Here is a 15,400-nt window from a genome sequence, read left to right as displayed (position 1 = left end):
ATTGCTTCTCGTATGATTAAAATTTTTGTTAACAGTTTAATGTAAAATTCCGACATTCTACAGTGAAATTTTAATTATTTGAAAGGATCATGACTCGTAAATAGATCGCAATGATTGCTGGTGTTATTATATTAAAAATAAGTGCGTGATAAGCGACAAATTTCAATTTACATTATGCATAATTAACTATTTGTTTAGGTATAAGCAAGAATTCAAATCATCTAATTCAATTTTCAAGTAAGTACATTTCGTAGAGCTTTCGATCCTGCTCATTACGAAAACTTGGAATAAAATTGATTTCTACTATTTCCTTGAAGCCTTCTTCCAAAGTTGGTGGCACATAATTTTTCCTACATATCAGACAAAACAATTTTTGACATTACTAACTATTATACTAACTATTGGACTAACTATTGTTAAACATTAAAAAAATAAATTCGGACTTTTGTATGTTTTTCTTATTAGGATCAAATTAACTTATGTATGTCTGTGTGTATATGTCTATTCTTCACTTTTCCTTCGAATTTGACAGTCAAATCATTAGAATATGAATAAAGACTGAAAAAATTTAAAAATATAAATATAATTCGGTCCTGATGAAAGAAAAATACCAAAGCTCGATCGTAATTATAATTTCGTTTTTATATATGATTTTAGAGAAGAATATATGAGTATGTAAAAAAAGAAGAATATATATATATAAATTTCACTTACATGTAAGAATTTATTATGATTTCGTTGACCGGAATGTGGCTTGGATCAGTCAACTCGCGAAACTGTACAAAAGATAAGTATTTCTCGGTTATATACAGGGTACAATAATATTTATACAAAAGAATTTATATATACATATACATAAGAATCAATTTTACACAATTACCTTATTATTATGCTTTGCGTGCTCTATACTTGTCGTCATAATAAAACATCTAATGAGAACGTTTCGTTTCTTTGATATCTCTGTATACCTTCGTCTTGAGGCAGGATCAGGATTAGTATTGTCTATAACTACGCTTTTTCCTTGATTTAAATATTGCTCGACTGCAGCTATGCACTTCTGCCAGCTGCCTAAAGTATCTCTATTGACATGTTCATATTCCTTCAAGTAATTCTTTACAAAATGCGATTTCCCAGAGCCTGGACTGCCGACCATAAGTATCATCTGTTAAAATAATAATAATAATAATAATGAATACATATGGGTATATAACCAAAAATTGTATTACAACAATCAAATATTTTTAATAATACAATCTTTTTTTATAATTAGTGCTCACCTCTTGCTGTTGTAGCGTTAATTTCGCGTTTACGGGTTTGTACAGATCGTCAGTTTGCGAAAAATTTTTCGGGTTGAATTTGGGCAATTCGTAAGGCGGCGTTTTATGCTTCAGAAAGTGTTCCTCTGGTGTTTCGAATTTGATACCCAAATTCAATGCCATTAATCGATCCGCGCTTGAATGATCTTTCTTCTTTCCCGGAGCCCAATTCTTTGGCCGACCAGCGGCGTCGCCGACGTAGAATGAGTTAGCTTTGTCAATCGTAATATTTCCATTCTTCAACAATAATAAAAATCATAAAGTTATAGCACATAAAAAAAAAGTGAATTAAAAAATTTATTAAAATTTATTAATAAAATAATTATTTATAATTCATTGAGAAATTAAAATTAGTTCCCTGTCGCTTAATAAAGCTAAAATAAATTCACGATAGAAATGTACAATATATAGAGAGATTCTCCAGAAGAAAAAAAACCTTCCCAAAAAAAAAAAAAAAAAAAAAAAACAACTTTTATAATTCCTAAACTTTTTTAATTGTTAACTCATTATAGACGCCGAGAAATGTATTATATATTTAATTACAAACCTCTTTTTCCAACAATTCCCACATACCGATTCTTGGTTTTCTATAAATACTTTTTCCCACGGCAATAAAAACCTAAAAGGTATAAAAAATAAAGCAACATATTTATTGACTTAAAATGATAAATTATACATATATCATACCTGAATGGGAACATTCATTTTCCGTACGATATTTTCAATTTTGAGCTTGAAATCGCTGATCTTAAATTTACCAGTGCTAAGCCCAGCTTGGTTTGTGAAGATTATTATTTTGTATCCATTCGTATGAAGCTGCTTCAATTTACCAGGTACATCAGGATATAGCAGTTGCCAATCGTTACAGTCCTTTGGAAACACCAAGCCAGATTTGGTCTTTATTAAAGTACCATCCATATCATACGCAGCTATCTAAAATTAAAATTTAGTTTTACTATCACTGTTTACATTAAATATTTTCAAAATCTTAGATATATATGTGCATATTATATTTATAAATATATGAAATTATATTATTACACTCTGTATTTGTAACATACAATGACAATAATTAAAATTATATTATTATGATAGCAATTAAATTTACTTTTGATCGATGTTGAACAAATGGTGTATAAATTAATAAATTTCCATTGTCAATACTATCCCACTTTGCAGATGCACTTGAATCATTATTGCTTTTTTCGGAGAGTGTGCTAGATCCAGCAGTGAATGCTTTCTGGTTGAAACAAACATCATTTGAAGTCGATTTTTCTTCTTCTTCTCTATCATTTCTCAATTCTTCATCAGAGTAATTATTCAGCTTTAACATTTTTGTTCTATTTTCAGTATCATCTGTTTCTAGCTCATAAGACCTTTTTTTCAATACAAAATTCTTTGCACATGGCGGTGGATTGAATTCAATCTCGTAGGCATACTTGCCGTACAACAGCTCCAAACGATCGTTGTGCCTTGCTACAAATCTTACATCCTTCTGAGTTTTAAAACCATTGAAACCACAGGCGTGCTCGCCAACTTGTTGAACTGTGACAATGGCTTCCGCATAGTTTGCACATAAACGAACTATTGTAAATACATAAGTGCATTATTGACTTGCAAATTAAAGCATAATGTACTTGATAGAAAACATAAGACGTGACAACTTATTACAAATAGTCCGACTGTATTAAGTAATTTTCAAATGTTTTTCTTTCTTTCACTCTTTTTATTCTAAAACTTTATTATCTAAATTTATATTTTTAATACTTTTTCCTTATTAAAAGCAATTATTTAATCTTATGAAGGATTAAAATTCTTTATAAGTTTAATTAAATAAAGAATATTTCAAACTTTAATTAATTGTCAATTCAATAAAATTTCTATTATTCTATTATTACACCATTATTATTATTACTTTGATCATTATTTTATTTTGTCTAAAAATATTGCTATTGTATAATTTTTTTCTCTTCAAGTTTAAATTTCTCGAAATTTCCTGCAAAACTACACATTCTAATTTTTATAATCTATATACATATTTTATAATTAAAATTATATGTACTGGGTTATCATATTAATTCGACCGGTGAAAAAATGATAGATTATAATTTAATCTCTATGTAACAGTGAATATTTATCACTCATAAATCCTTCAATCAAGGATCAAGCCACGAGCGAATCATTTAACATCGTCGTTCACATTTTTTCTCAAAATGCCGCTTTTTTTCAATAAAACATACAAAGATAAGAACTCGTGTCACGTGTAGCGAGTTCCTATTTTCGGATCACGAGTAACGTGACAGGAGGAAAGGGAAATTTTGTGAGATACGCGACCTTGTCGCCGGGAACATTTCGTGTCCGTGATGTCGGTTTCCGGCGAGCGTCCTACGAAAATCGGCGTCTGGTCCGGCAAATAAACATTCGACGGTGATTTTTCCAGTTTACGTATATAACAACTCTTGACAGCCGCGCTCATCGCGACGACAATGGCCGTTGTTGACAGTTGACAAGTGTTGACAAGGAAGACACCTCAGAGTCCTCGGAGCGAGCGTCCGTTCCTTGCATTAATACTGTCGTTTCGATGGTAAATAAACTCATATTAGTCGGAATCTTTTATTCCAGTCATCGGTAAATTAGCTCCACTTATATCATCGTAGATAATTATTGTGATTCGAGTTTCTGTTAATAGATTTTTATATATATATATATGACTGCTTTTCTTGGGTCAGAATGTGAAATCTAAATCAAAATTTAAAAAAGAAAAAAAAACATTGGAAGGAAAAACAGGAAAAATAAGAAATAGAGGATAGTGAAAAAATGGAGAAGATGTACCTATAAGAAACAGCATCTACCTCATATTTTAATAATTAAAAGTGGCAACAAATAAGTTAAACAAAAGTTGAACATTTAATGAACATAAGATATTTCGTGGATATACTCTGATAATTCTCGTATTGAGTAAGTTTTTGACGTAAATTAAATATTAAATAAAGAGAGTAATGCAATATAAATGTAATTTCTTTATTACATTCCTCTATTACTGTAAGATCAACTATAAATTTTGTATAAGAGATTTTGTATCTAGTGGCAAGAGTTTATCCGCTTTAATTTTGATTTTATACTTGTTGCAGATAATGTCATATAACAGAAAGAAATGTGTAGTGCTAGGCTGTAAATCGGAGACTCTAAGGCTCCGCTCGTTTCCAACTGCAAAAGATAAGGAGAGATTTCTGAAATGGTTGAGGGCTTGCGGAAATACCGAGCTGCTGCAGCTGTCTGTGCCTCAATTGAGGCATAGAGTTGTTTGCGATAAGCATTTCGAGGCGAGAGTAAAACTGGCAACCACATTGTCCAGAGTGGCAGTTCCGACCTTACATTTACCCAGTGTGTATATCTAAATTAATCTTTACACATTGCTCATCCGTTTACCTCATATAAATCACCAATGATTTATTTTGTTGTTAAGAGTCTATTGATGTATCAAACTACAAATTTACTGATGTACAAACAAGTGATGCACAAAAGAGTAATGTACAAACGTAAGTACAAACAATAGATAGACTGAGATATTTTATTTAAACTTGTATAATGAAAATGTATAATTTTATATAAAAATGTTTGTTTTATATTTATATAAGTGTTCTTCTAATCATTAATTATATGTTAATAAATATCCTGTTTAATGTAAAGTGATTTTTATATACAATTTTTTATATACATATGGCTATTATTTGTAATAATTTATCATTTTTTTTTTATCTCATTTAATCTGTTCTTATAGTTGGGGAAATATATGCTTTCTAATTATTAAGAGACATATACGTATGCGATTAACTTAAAAGAATAAATATTCAATACCTGAGGATTTAGAACACTCATCGTGCTTCTGCAAATTTGGTGATGGGCCACTAATATTTTATTTCTGTATGTATATAAATGACGTTTCTTTTCTTCTATCTATCAATCAGTGAACAGAGATGACTGTTCTAACTTTGAGATATTTTTTGTCTGTGGCGTTAAAAACTATATTCCTATGTGATTGTCAATAATTTGCAAGAATCTACTCTTACATAGCACGTAAAAATTGAAGTTTTTAAGTTTTATTATTTAGTAAACACTACAAAGGTAATCATATTTTATTTATATATGTAAATAGATATAATAAAAAACCATTTCCACTTATATTTGTAAATTTAAATTTAAACAATTAAAATCTTAAATCTTATTATGACTTTAACATTTATAATTGTGCTTTCTATTATCTTTCTTTTTTAGGACTGATAAAAATTCTACTAATGATGAAATAGCCAAAATACTAGCAGAATTATCGGAATCTGATGTCGGAGGCAGCGAGGACGAGGTTTCTGAAGAGGAGCACATTTTTAATGCAGAACAAAGACACAATGATGTTGAAGAGGATGCCGCAATTCTCTCGGATAGTTCTGATCCGAACGACAGAGCAGCGTTCAACGATTCAACGGAGCCAGTCTATGTTGGCAGAAATAACATTACCACCTGGAACAAGCTTCCTTGTACAAGTCAGTCTGCCACAGTCCCTTCTGAAGATGAAAACATCACGAGACCGAGCCTTCGTCACTCTGAATACGAAATCACAGATGAGCTGTCCGCTTTCCGAGAGATCTTCGACGACGGAATGCTGGAAGAGATTGTCGCTTGTACCAATTTTTCGATCGAGCACAAGCATCGCCTATGTTCTAGCCACAAGAACATAAAGGAGACGACGAGGGCTGAGATGCTGGCAATAATCGGTCTATTATATCTCGCCGGTATGAAGAGAGCTAGACACGCGAGTCTGTTGGAACTGTGGACAGACGACGGTACCGGGCTGGAGATTTGTCGTTCCGCTATGAGTTACAAGTGAGAATTATTTCTATTTATAACAAATAATTAATTCATATTTAATTTATTGTATAAAAATCCTACTATCTCTCTCTCTCTGTTTATATAGGAGATTCTTGTTTCTCTTGGACTGTCTGCAACTCGATGACAGGAATACCAGAGCCATGCGGCTAAAGGTGGACAGGTTGGCGCCTATAAGAAATATCTGGAATAAGTTTGTAGAGAACTGTAAGAAATCCTATTTGCCCAGCGAGTCTCTCGCCATTGGAGATAGACTGAAGAACTTCAGAGGCAAGTGCAGCTTTGTCCAACATGTTCCCAACAAACCGGCACATAACGGATTGAAGATTATCAGTTTAGTGGACGTCAAGACATCATACACTTGTAACATGGAACTTTATTGCGATCAACAGCCAGAAGGACTTTACAGAATCAGCAATGATCCCGCGGCGATTGTGCAGCGACTGATCGAACATCTCAAAGGTTCCAACAGCAATCTATCCTGCAATGAGTATTATACCTCCTATCTGCTTGCTGTTTCACTTCTGGCTGACAAGATAACGTTCCTTGGTGCGATGGGGAAAGATCACAGAGAAGTTCCTTTATGCTTCTTGGCAGGAAAGCCGCGAGCAGTTGACAGTACCCGTATGGGCTTCAGGAACGATGCCACTTTGGTATCCCATGTACCCCAGAGAGGCAAGGCTGTCATCGTGCTCTCGACAGCGCATCACGATGCGAAATTCAATCCACAGACCAAGAAACCGGTAATCATAGAACATTATAATGCAGCAAAAGACGCGATAGACATCGTGGAACGAACGTGTGCGATATATTCGGTTTCCAAAAAAACCAAGAGGTGGCCATTGACAGCATTTTTCGTGTTGTTGGACGTTGCTGGCGTAAACGCTCAGATTCTTTACAATGCTTCTCAAAGCAAGTTTTTGCAGAAGTATAGGAGAGGCTTCTTGAAGACTCTCGCGCTAGCGCTATTAAAACCACATTTGCAGGCAAGTATCAAAAGTATTAAAAATTTAGTTACTTTATAATTTCAATTAACTGATTACTTTATTTATAAAGAAATTAAATTTTTATTTAACTAAATTTTAATTAAATCTTTAAAAAATTAAATTAAGTTATACTTCCTATTGTAGGAAAGGGCAAAGATAAAAACTTTGCCTATCAATATTCAGACCAAGATCTTGCAAGATCAAGTAGATTGTGACGGGGATTGCCAGTTTGACGAACAGGAATTCTCGAAGAAACGATCCCGCGAGATAGATAAGGAGGAAAACTTACCCAGAAGGAAGGATCGATGTTTTATGTGCGGATTACGTAAAGGCATGATTACGACGCAAAAATGCGAGATTTGTTCGAGATTCACATGTAAGAGACACATAGCATATATAAAATACATCTGCAGGAGATGCGATTCTATCGGAGTAGATAAAGATAATCGATAATTCATGAATGTTCAATAGAATAACCATATATATTAAGAATTTTGCTAGCGATCGACGGTGATAAAATTTAATTTGATATAAATAAAATAGATAAAAAGACAGGAAAAGCATGATGCAAGCGATATTGGCAATGAAATGATACAAAGATTCGCGAATTTACTACAAGTTCAATTTAGTCGGGAACAATATGAAAGCCGCACGGAAAAAAAGTTTGATTACTTTTAAAAGTATATTGCGATTGTTCATTTGCATTTTTTCCTTGCATTTGTATACGTCGGTAAAATATTTAGTATATAAGTTTGATAGAGAGAGAGAATATAAATTACAAAAAAAGTCACGTACAATTTTTATCGCAGGCAAAAACTCAGTCATCATTATTTTTTATGCTCTGATAGTAATTATAATTGATAATTAAAAAGGTGTAAATATCTGAAAATAAAAGGATTTCGTTCATTCGTTTCATAAGTGATATAATAATTTATTAAAATAAATATTTATAAATTTTCCACATAAAACACAGTTCTTTATTAATCATTGTACTGCAACAATCATTATATTTTAATATATATAATATTCTTCATAATTTTACCTGAAATAATATATACAAGATGTATAGAAATAATGCGCTTACTTTCATATATTTTTTAAAAATTTTGAATTTTTTTGAAAATGTTTAATTTTGGAAGAATCAGTGTTTTTCCAATTAAGGAAGCACAGTGTTCGTTTATACACTCAATTATGCTTGATGCAGAATCTGTGATTTAGAAGCGCGTTCGTTCTATGACATTGTATAAAGTCCTAGTTTTCAACATTAACATTTTTTCTGACTTACCGCAATAGCAGACACCTCATTTTTCAATCCTCGAAGTTACGACGCCAGTCATCGATGATCTCACGTAAATGATAGTCTCATTCGGCGATTAGTAGTAGTTGTTGTGATCAACCTAGAGAAAACAATAACAGCAAATCAGAAAGTCGGAGGATTGATTTGTAAAATTAATTTGCATTTGTGTCATTGATTTACACTAATCCTTATCTATCAATTTTACGATATGTCATTTGCAATATTATTTGCTTATTCAACTCGTGTCTATTCGACGATATTATCGAGCGAATCAATTATTGTATTATATTCATTCTGTGTTTCTACACCTCCCTATCGTTTATTTAGTTATTACGTACTCGAAAGTCATTGGACGATTTTACCGTTCTCAGTTCTTTCTCTCGGATTAATTTATAACGCCTGTCGTGCGTGTAAATTATTCATCTACGAGAAACTTAATGTTGTTACTGCAAATCTTCGTGAAAAGTGTAAATCTACGAATCTTCTCCTATCTTTCATCCTATGCACTTTTATATTCGATTGTTGTAAATATCTTATGCCATGTATAATATTTATATATACAAGAGACATAAAGATAAAGAAACGCACAACTGTGTCTATTTATAGTTGAATGGAGTCTATTTTGCGATTCGATCGCCTATAAATATACACTGGATATATTACTGGATTTATTACATAATTTATATGCAACTTATATTTACTATTTTGTTAAATCCATTTTATACTCGATAAATGCAGTAGTCGAAGTATCGTTTGTTAATCGAATCTCTGTGTTAATTATAACTTTCATATATAGATATATATATAGACACATATGTTCTCTCTCTCTCTCTCTCTCTCTAGAAATCGATAACTTTTTTTCACAATGAACGGATATATATTTATTTGTATTTACTCACCTGAATTTTCGGGTTGAGGTCTACTCGAGCATTTGATTTTCATTTAACATTTACAATGCTTTGCACTATTTATGTGGCGTGATTCTTATTAAACTATTACTTTTCTTGCTTGTTCTGTCTTTTCCATTTTTTAATATATATATATATATATATAGTACACTTTTTGTTAATATTTATCATTGATATTTATCAAAAATCATCTCTGATTTACTCGATTCAAAAGATACACGGTTAAAAAAATTGTGTACACGTACATAGAACACTATTTTATAATATAAACGATTATTTCGAGTAATTTTCATATATATATTTTACATTATGTATATATATATAACAGGCTAAGCCTGTGAAGCAATTATTCATAAATTCAAAAACGCTTTTGCATTTTTTTACTCAAGTTTATATTCGTTACTGCTGATATATATTTGTACTTTTCTTTTCTGAGCGGGGGAATGTGAACTTTAGCGAATTTGTGACATGTTCTTCGCTGGAGAAAAGATATTTTCTGTCTCTCGCCCTCTGTCTTTCATTCATTGTTTCCTAAGTATCTCAGCTTGTCGCTACGCCTGTGAAATAAACTTAATTTTCGTCAAATTTTATCATTGTTGGTACTTTAAGTACCTTTCGCCGCTTAAACTCCATATTATAATCTAATTGTATATTTGTTTTGTATCTCTTAGCTGATAATATGTGAATAATGTTGTATTGAATCATGAGCGACTTAAAAAGCTAGGAAAAATATTATTTTGGATATTTCTATCAAATTGCACAGCACTCTTTATGTTCAAATAATTCAAGAATAGAACATTACTGGAATAATAATGTTATAGTGAAATTAATATGTGAAACTTGTTAATATTCTGTAGAAAACTGGACCTTAGAATTTAATCTTATACTTTCTTAGAGAGATATATGTATGTATATTTTTTACATTATTTATTTTTTACCTCTACCTTTTTATAATTAAATAATGGATTAAATAATGTTTTCTTAGAACCTGATTTTCACCTTTCGTCTGTGTATTTTTGGATCAATTTGAAGCCGAAATTCTTTCTTATTGCAAACGGCGAAGGAGAAGTAAATGTCCATTTTGCAATTTTTAACATCAAATATCCTTCATTAATTAACTTTTGAATTACATTATCAAGATTTTGTTATTTATATCTCCTTGCTTTTAAACTAAAAAATTTTTCGTTTTCTATCGCTTAACTTTGGAATCTTTATTAAAAAAAGATCGACTCCACAAATGATCAAAGAATTCGAAGACGGATGGTGGCTTGATGAATCCGAGATTGCGCATCTAATCTACTAGGATTTCATAAAAGGGCTCATACCTACTTTCTTTATATACTATCGAGGCGAATATTTGCCTCATTTATCGCTTATTCGCCCATTCATTTATTTTTCTGATTAGCCTGTCTTCCTAGGGCAGTTGCTGGTTTTCGTGTTTCGTCCATTTTTTCTGTTTCTCGTTGCCGGAGGTGAGGTGACAATAACAACAAATTTTCGATATATATATATATCGATGTCTACGATTCTTTTTTTCAATGTTCCTTTCATTTCAAAATCGAGCGATCGCTTACAATAGATCAGGACATGACAACATGGTATACGCTATATATAGAGTAGTTATTTGTAAATGATTCATTGTGTACAATAAACGCTACAAATTATTCACAAGCAAGTTTCATTCATTAATATAAAATAATGCACGATAGAGAAAATTGAAAAGTGTATTGAACTGAATGATTAAATTCATTATCCTACTCGTTTCCCTCTTCGGCTGACACAATTTTCTACCATGGAAAAAAAATCTCTACCAATTGCATTTTTATGCAATCTCTGCCAATTGTTAATAAACATTAAATGTTTCCTTTGTTTAACACCATGAGAATTTTTTAATTGACGATTGTCTCAGCTAGTGCGACATATGTTATTAACTATTAATTATCGACGCTCGTAATAAACTACCAAATTAGAGATTGCGAAATTATACAATAAATTATAAAATTATATAATTTCAATAAACGAAAAAATTACAATAAATAATAAAATAGAGAATTTTATAGCAAAAACAAGAGAATTATAATATAAAATATATAATTTTAATAACTTTTTAGTCAAGAAATTTATATTTTTAGTTAATTTGAATTAAAATAAAAAAATATTGTAGTCTGACTAAAGTGTCAAATTATAAAGAAATATTTTTATATGCTTTTTACTAATGTTTTGCTCTTTCTTCGAGGATAAATTATGCAATTTTAAATCGCGCATCTGCCGCGATTTTATCTTCCCAAAGAATTTATTTATGGTTTCTATTTACAAAATAGGACGTCGGTCTTACATTCACATTATCGCTTTCATCATTGCTGTATGTTTAATTAGTTATTGTTATATTAAATTGTTATAAATCGCGGAGAGAGAAAACGGTCAAGTATATAAACGCTCAACCGGGGCTAAACTTAATCTTAAATTGTCGTACAAACGACGTGGAGTGAAATAATGCAGCGTGTATCGCTAATTGTCAAGTATAAAATGTGTGTACTTCTTATATCGTCGAATGATATATCGATCAAGTTCGTTCCATACGCGCGAAACAAAGACAGCGAATGGTAATGAAGTCTTGAGCGCAAAACGATCTTGGAAAAGTTACGAATTTGAAAGCGCAAGGCTTTTAGAAAATTATCTGATAAAATATTTTTTGTACAAACATAATGATTGACCAATAAAAATCTCGCTTAGGTGAAAAAAAAATTTTTGCATAAAAAGTAATATCAACTTTCCAACTTTTCCAAGATATATATATATATATAATCAGTTTTTTCAAAGAGCCAGTGTAAAATGTTTGGCTGTGCAACAATTGTTTTACAACGGCATTTTCGTTTTAGGTAGACTTCTAATTTTAAAAAACGCATTTTATTTTTCCAGATTATTCAATATTTCGAAAAAAAGGGGAGGAAATAATTTTCTTTTTAGAACTCTCACTTTTTCGTGTGCCGGGAAACGGTTTTCGCTTTTATGTCCTTTCTTTTCTTTTCTTTTCTTTTTGTTTGTCCGTGTAGGAAAAATGTTATCTACTTAGATACAGAATTAATGAGCGCGAATTGATTAATTAGTGTTGGATAACTTTAATAACGTCGCTGAGACTGGGTGTTTTGGTAACCAGCACTGCCACCTGCAAACAACCATAGCTCCTCCGTTCCATTACTTGAGAAATAGAATTTGTGCTTCTGCACTTCTACATATATATAAAATTGAACGCCCTACATATATATATATACACAAATCCTTCTACGAGATACCGCTACCTATTCATTTTTACCTGCCTATTACGCGCATTTACTTCGACCTTTTTTATATTATTTTTGCACATGTACATCTATGATAACATACGCCATGATTAATTTATATGATAATTTTGCCTAATTTTATTCGATATTTAAGATTATGCCAGAAAAAAATGGATATCTTGTAAATCAGATATATTCTTATAATATGCAAATATCTTTTCTTTGTGGATAATCTCGTAATTTTGCTAATACATGCGCATTCATTATTATAAATATTGCAAAAATATTGTATCGAATATCTTTTAACATTGTGGAGATACATATAGACTTGTAATGTCTTGTACAAAAATCTTTCTGATATTGTATTTTTGTAATATTATACAAATGCTCTCGTAGTATTGCAAATACGCCTACAAAATTGTAAATACTTTTTTAGTACTGCGAGTATTTTCTCATGATATATCGCAAACGTTTCGGTCTACTGCAACTAGTTATCATAATGCCATAAATATTTCATGTAACGTTGCATTTATACTTAATGCAGTATTATATTATTAAATTATATTATCATATTCCCTATGCTTATATCTATTTTTTTTATGTTACAAATATTATTATACTGCATGCAGTACTAACTATAATTCTTATTTGATTATTATTTAACAATGTGAATTAACTAAATTTTTCTGATCTTAAAGTCTGGAATTGCAATATTTGAATTTATAGATCTTTTGGAATTTTTTGACAGATCTTTTGATTATTACATGCATCTTCAAATTCTTAAATATTGTAAAATTTCATTATTTATTCTAAAATTTCTCCTGAATATTGCATAGAAAGTGCTTTTATTCTGTTTTTGTCAAAGTATATAAAAGTATAAATCTTACATATAAATTAAAACTGGATACAGGATATTGTTGATATTTTCTTGTACTTTCTTGACATTTCTTTTGTATTTTATTTCATATTATATTATTATGTCACTTATTTGATAATGTCTCTTTGTCTACAAATCTTTTTCTCCATATTCCAATCGACACTTAGCTAACTCCTTTCCGTTTGCTCAATGAAATTTTCTGTACTGCGAGTTGTACTTACCATAATCCTGTTTCCCATAAACACCATCCTGATTTGAATAATCTGCAATCATAGAAAAGGCGATCTTAGATAGTGAAGAATATTGGCAACACTGAGGCAAGTGACTCAGACGAGAAATATCTGAAAGAATTTAAAGGAGTCGCACGAAAATACGAAAAAATAATTTTGTCCTTGAATAATCAATTGATCGGATAAGAGACAGTCATGGCAAAATACAAGATCTCGATGGAGAAATAACAATTCGTTAATTAATTAATTAAAATTAATTTTTGCTTGACTGCTTGAAAAATTAATAATTTAAGAAAGTATTTTCGAAACTATGTGACAGACTAAATAAATCTATCTATTAAAAATGTAAGAAAAATAATACTAAAATATGGAATAATAAAAAATATAAAATAAAATAAAATATAAAAGATACAGTACAATTAATAAATAAAGAATATACTGATAAGTAATAGCAATAATAGTGATACTTTTTTATATATATTTCATGGTTTTCCTTAGATAAAAAAAAAAGAAAAAAAGTTTCGTATTTCACGGACACCTTGTAATGTTCTGCAGTGAGAGACGGCAGGAGGCAGTGCTGCAGTGCTGGTGTCCCGGTGAAAGGATCCAATTTATCTTGCCACATTGGGAATGGAAGTTTGTAAACCCTACGCAACTCTTTTATCGATTCCGTGTGAAGCGCAGTGCGTCCGAAAGTATTCGACGAAAAATTCAGAAAGTTCTAAAGATCCGAGAAGACTTAAAAACATAAGAATTCTAGGAGCAAGATCCGAAAACATAATCTGACAAGATTTCAATTCGGAAAATTCGGTATCTGAATTCGTACCTACATTTTTAGAACATAAATCTATCTACCAATCGAACGAATTATCCGCGAATAAAGTGTGCTCTCCTCTCTGTTGTCGCAATTCTTTGAATCAGATTGTTTCTCGTCTGAATTATGCTTAACATTTTTACTGTAGGAACGTGTCAACTCGGATATCGGCCGGAAAACAAGAGCACAAGAAAAGCGATCTTTAAGAATTTATCTATCATTGAAGTAAAACATTAAATTATCTGTTGTAAAAGAATATCAATACAAATAGTAGCATAAATTCAAAAGTTAGTTTATTTATTAATGTCATAAATTGCTCCAATGTTTATTTTATTAATTTTACCAACAAATATTTAATTAATAATTGTTAATTATATATTTAAGATAGAATTTCTGATACAATTTACAACTGAAAATATCATATGGATAAATCTGGAATATTTCTTTACTCCAACCAGACAATTCAATGTTCCATTTCGATGATAAAAGAGTCCTTAAAGATCACTTCAAGTGCCGTAGCGAAAGAATTAATGAATTATACAATGTGAGCGGTATGATGACAGCGAACGAAATAACTAACCGTAAGGTTGCGTCGAATAACCACCCCGGTTGATTATGTTGGCATTAGACCGGTCATCATATGGGTTAGCAGGGGCATAACCACCCCCTGGCCCCGCTGCTGGCACTGCCTCCTGCTGGTAATTGGCTGGACATGCATCACGTAATATTAATAAGCTAGTTACATACAGGATAGTCCGTTATAGCAGATCTACTCAAATTTATTAAATTTGACATATTCATAAATATATA

The 15,400-nt window shown here is 31.0% G+C and overlaps 3 protein-coding genes across 5 annotated transcripts in view; 1 reads left to right on the top strand and 2 right to left on the bottom strand.

Annotated features, from left to right (window-relative positions):
• Positions 1–11: 11 nt before the first annotated feature.
• Positions 12–3,922, bottom strand: LOC115243478 (uncharacterized protein F21D5.5). Of its 2 annotated transcripts, none has more exons than XM_029820538.1 (8): positions 3,651–3,911; positions 2,425–2,900; positions 2,004–2,249; positions 1,864–1,935; positions 1,278–1,553; positions 881–1,162; positions 715–776; positions 12–350 (listed from the first exon to the last, which is right to left on the bottom strand). In XM_029820538.1, exons 1-8 carry the CDS (start codon positions 3,790–3,792, stop codon positions 227–229), a joined length of 1,680 nt encoding a protein of 559 aa, XP_029676398.1. In that variant the 5' UTR covers positions 3,793–3,911; the 3' UTR covers positions 12–226. The 2 variants fall into 2 exon arrangements, with proteins under 2 accessions (XP_029676398.1, XP_029676405.1); XM_029820545.1 differs by lacking the exon at positions 12–350 and adding an exon at positions 453–558 and having other exon boundaries at positions 3,651–3,922.
• A 123-nt stretch (positions 3,923–4,045) lies between these two features.
• On the top strand, positions 4,046–8,095 carry LOC115243467. Of its 2 annotated transcripts, XM_029820524.1 has the most exons (7): positions 4,046–4,274; positions 4,448–4,700; positions 4,783–4,855; positions 5,592–6,194; positions 6,286–6,659; positions 6,795–7,183; positions 7,328–8,095. In XM_029820524.1, the coding sequence occupies exons 2-7, from the start codon at positions 4,451–4,453 to the stop codon at positions 7,634–7,636; spliced, it is 1,998 nt and encodes a 665-aa protein (XP_029676384.1). In that variant the 5' UTR covers positions 4,046–4,274; positions 4,448–4,450; the 3' UTR covers positions 7,637–8,095. The 2 variants fall into 2 exon arrangements, with proteins under 2 accessions (XP_029676384.1, XP_029676377.1); XM_029820517.1 differs by having other exon boundaries at positions 6,286–7,183.
• Positions 8,096–8,145: 50 nt separating this feature from the next.
• LOC115243506 (RNA-binding protein FUS-like) overlaps positions 8,146–15,400 on the bottom strand; it is a 9,413-nt gene continuing 2,158 nt past the window's right edge. The window contains exons 5-7 of the mRNA XM_029820585.1: positions 15,171–15,296; positions 13,768–13,809; positions 8,146–8,580 (exon numbers count right to left, since the gene is read on the bottom strand). Of these exons, the coding sequence (XP_029676445.1) occupies positions 8,576–8,580; positions 13,768–13,809; positions 15,171–15,296 (173 nt within the window). The 3' untranslated portion in view covers positions 8,146–8,575. The remainder of the gene's footprint in view (positions 8,581–13,767; positions 13,810–15,170; positions 15,297–15,400) is intronic.

The sequence above is a fragment of the Formica exsecta genome, unplaced genomic scaffold, assembly GCF_003651465.1.
Source record: "Formica exsecta isolate Colony F162 unplaced genomic scaffold, ASM365146v1 scaffold120, whole genome shotgun sequence".
NCBI lineage: Eukaryota > Metazoa > Arthropoda > Insecta > Hymenoptera > Formicidae > Formica > Formica exsecta.
The sequence above is the reverse complement of the archived record's forward strand: the minus strand, read 5'-3'. Positions and strand labels throughout refer to the sequence as shown.

Bases quoted from the DNA above. Each gene is read 5' to 3' on its own strand.
- LOC115243478 (XM_029820538.1), bottom strand. From the start codon at position 3,792: ATGAGCGCGGCTGTCAAGAGTTGTTATATACGTAAACTGGAAAAATCA. The intron at 2,250-2,424 runs GTAAATTTAATT...TTTTAATTTTAG, and splicing joins TTGTTCAACATCGATCAAAA to ATAGCTGCGTATGATATGGA. The intron at 351-714 runs GTAAGTGAAATT...TCTGATATGTAG, and splicing joins ATCATAATAAATTCTTACAT to GAAAAATTATGTGCCACCAA.
- LOC115243467 (XM_029820517.1), top strand. From the start codon at position 4,451: ATGTCATATAACAGAAAGAAATGTGTAGTGCTAGGCTGTAAATCGGAG. The intron at 4,856-5,591 runs GTAAGTACAAAC...TTTCTTTTTTAG, and splicing joins CAAAAGAGTAATGTACAAAC to GACTGATAAAAATTCTACTA. The intron at 6,195-6,285 runs GTGAGAATTATT...CTGTTTATATAG, and splicing joins CGTTCCGCTATGAGTTACAA to GAGATTCTTGTTTCTCTTGG.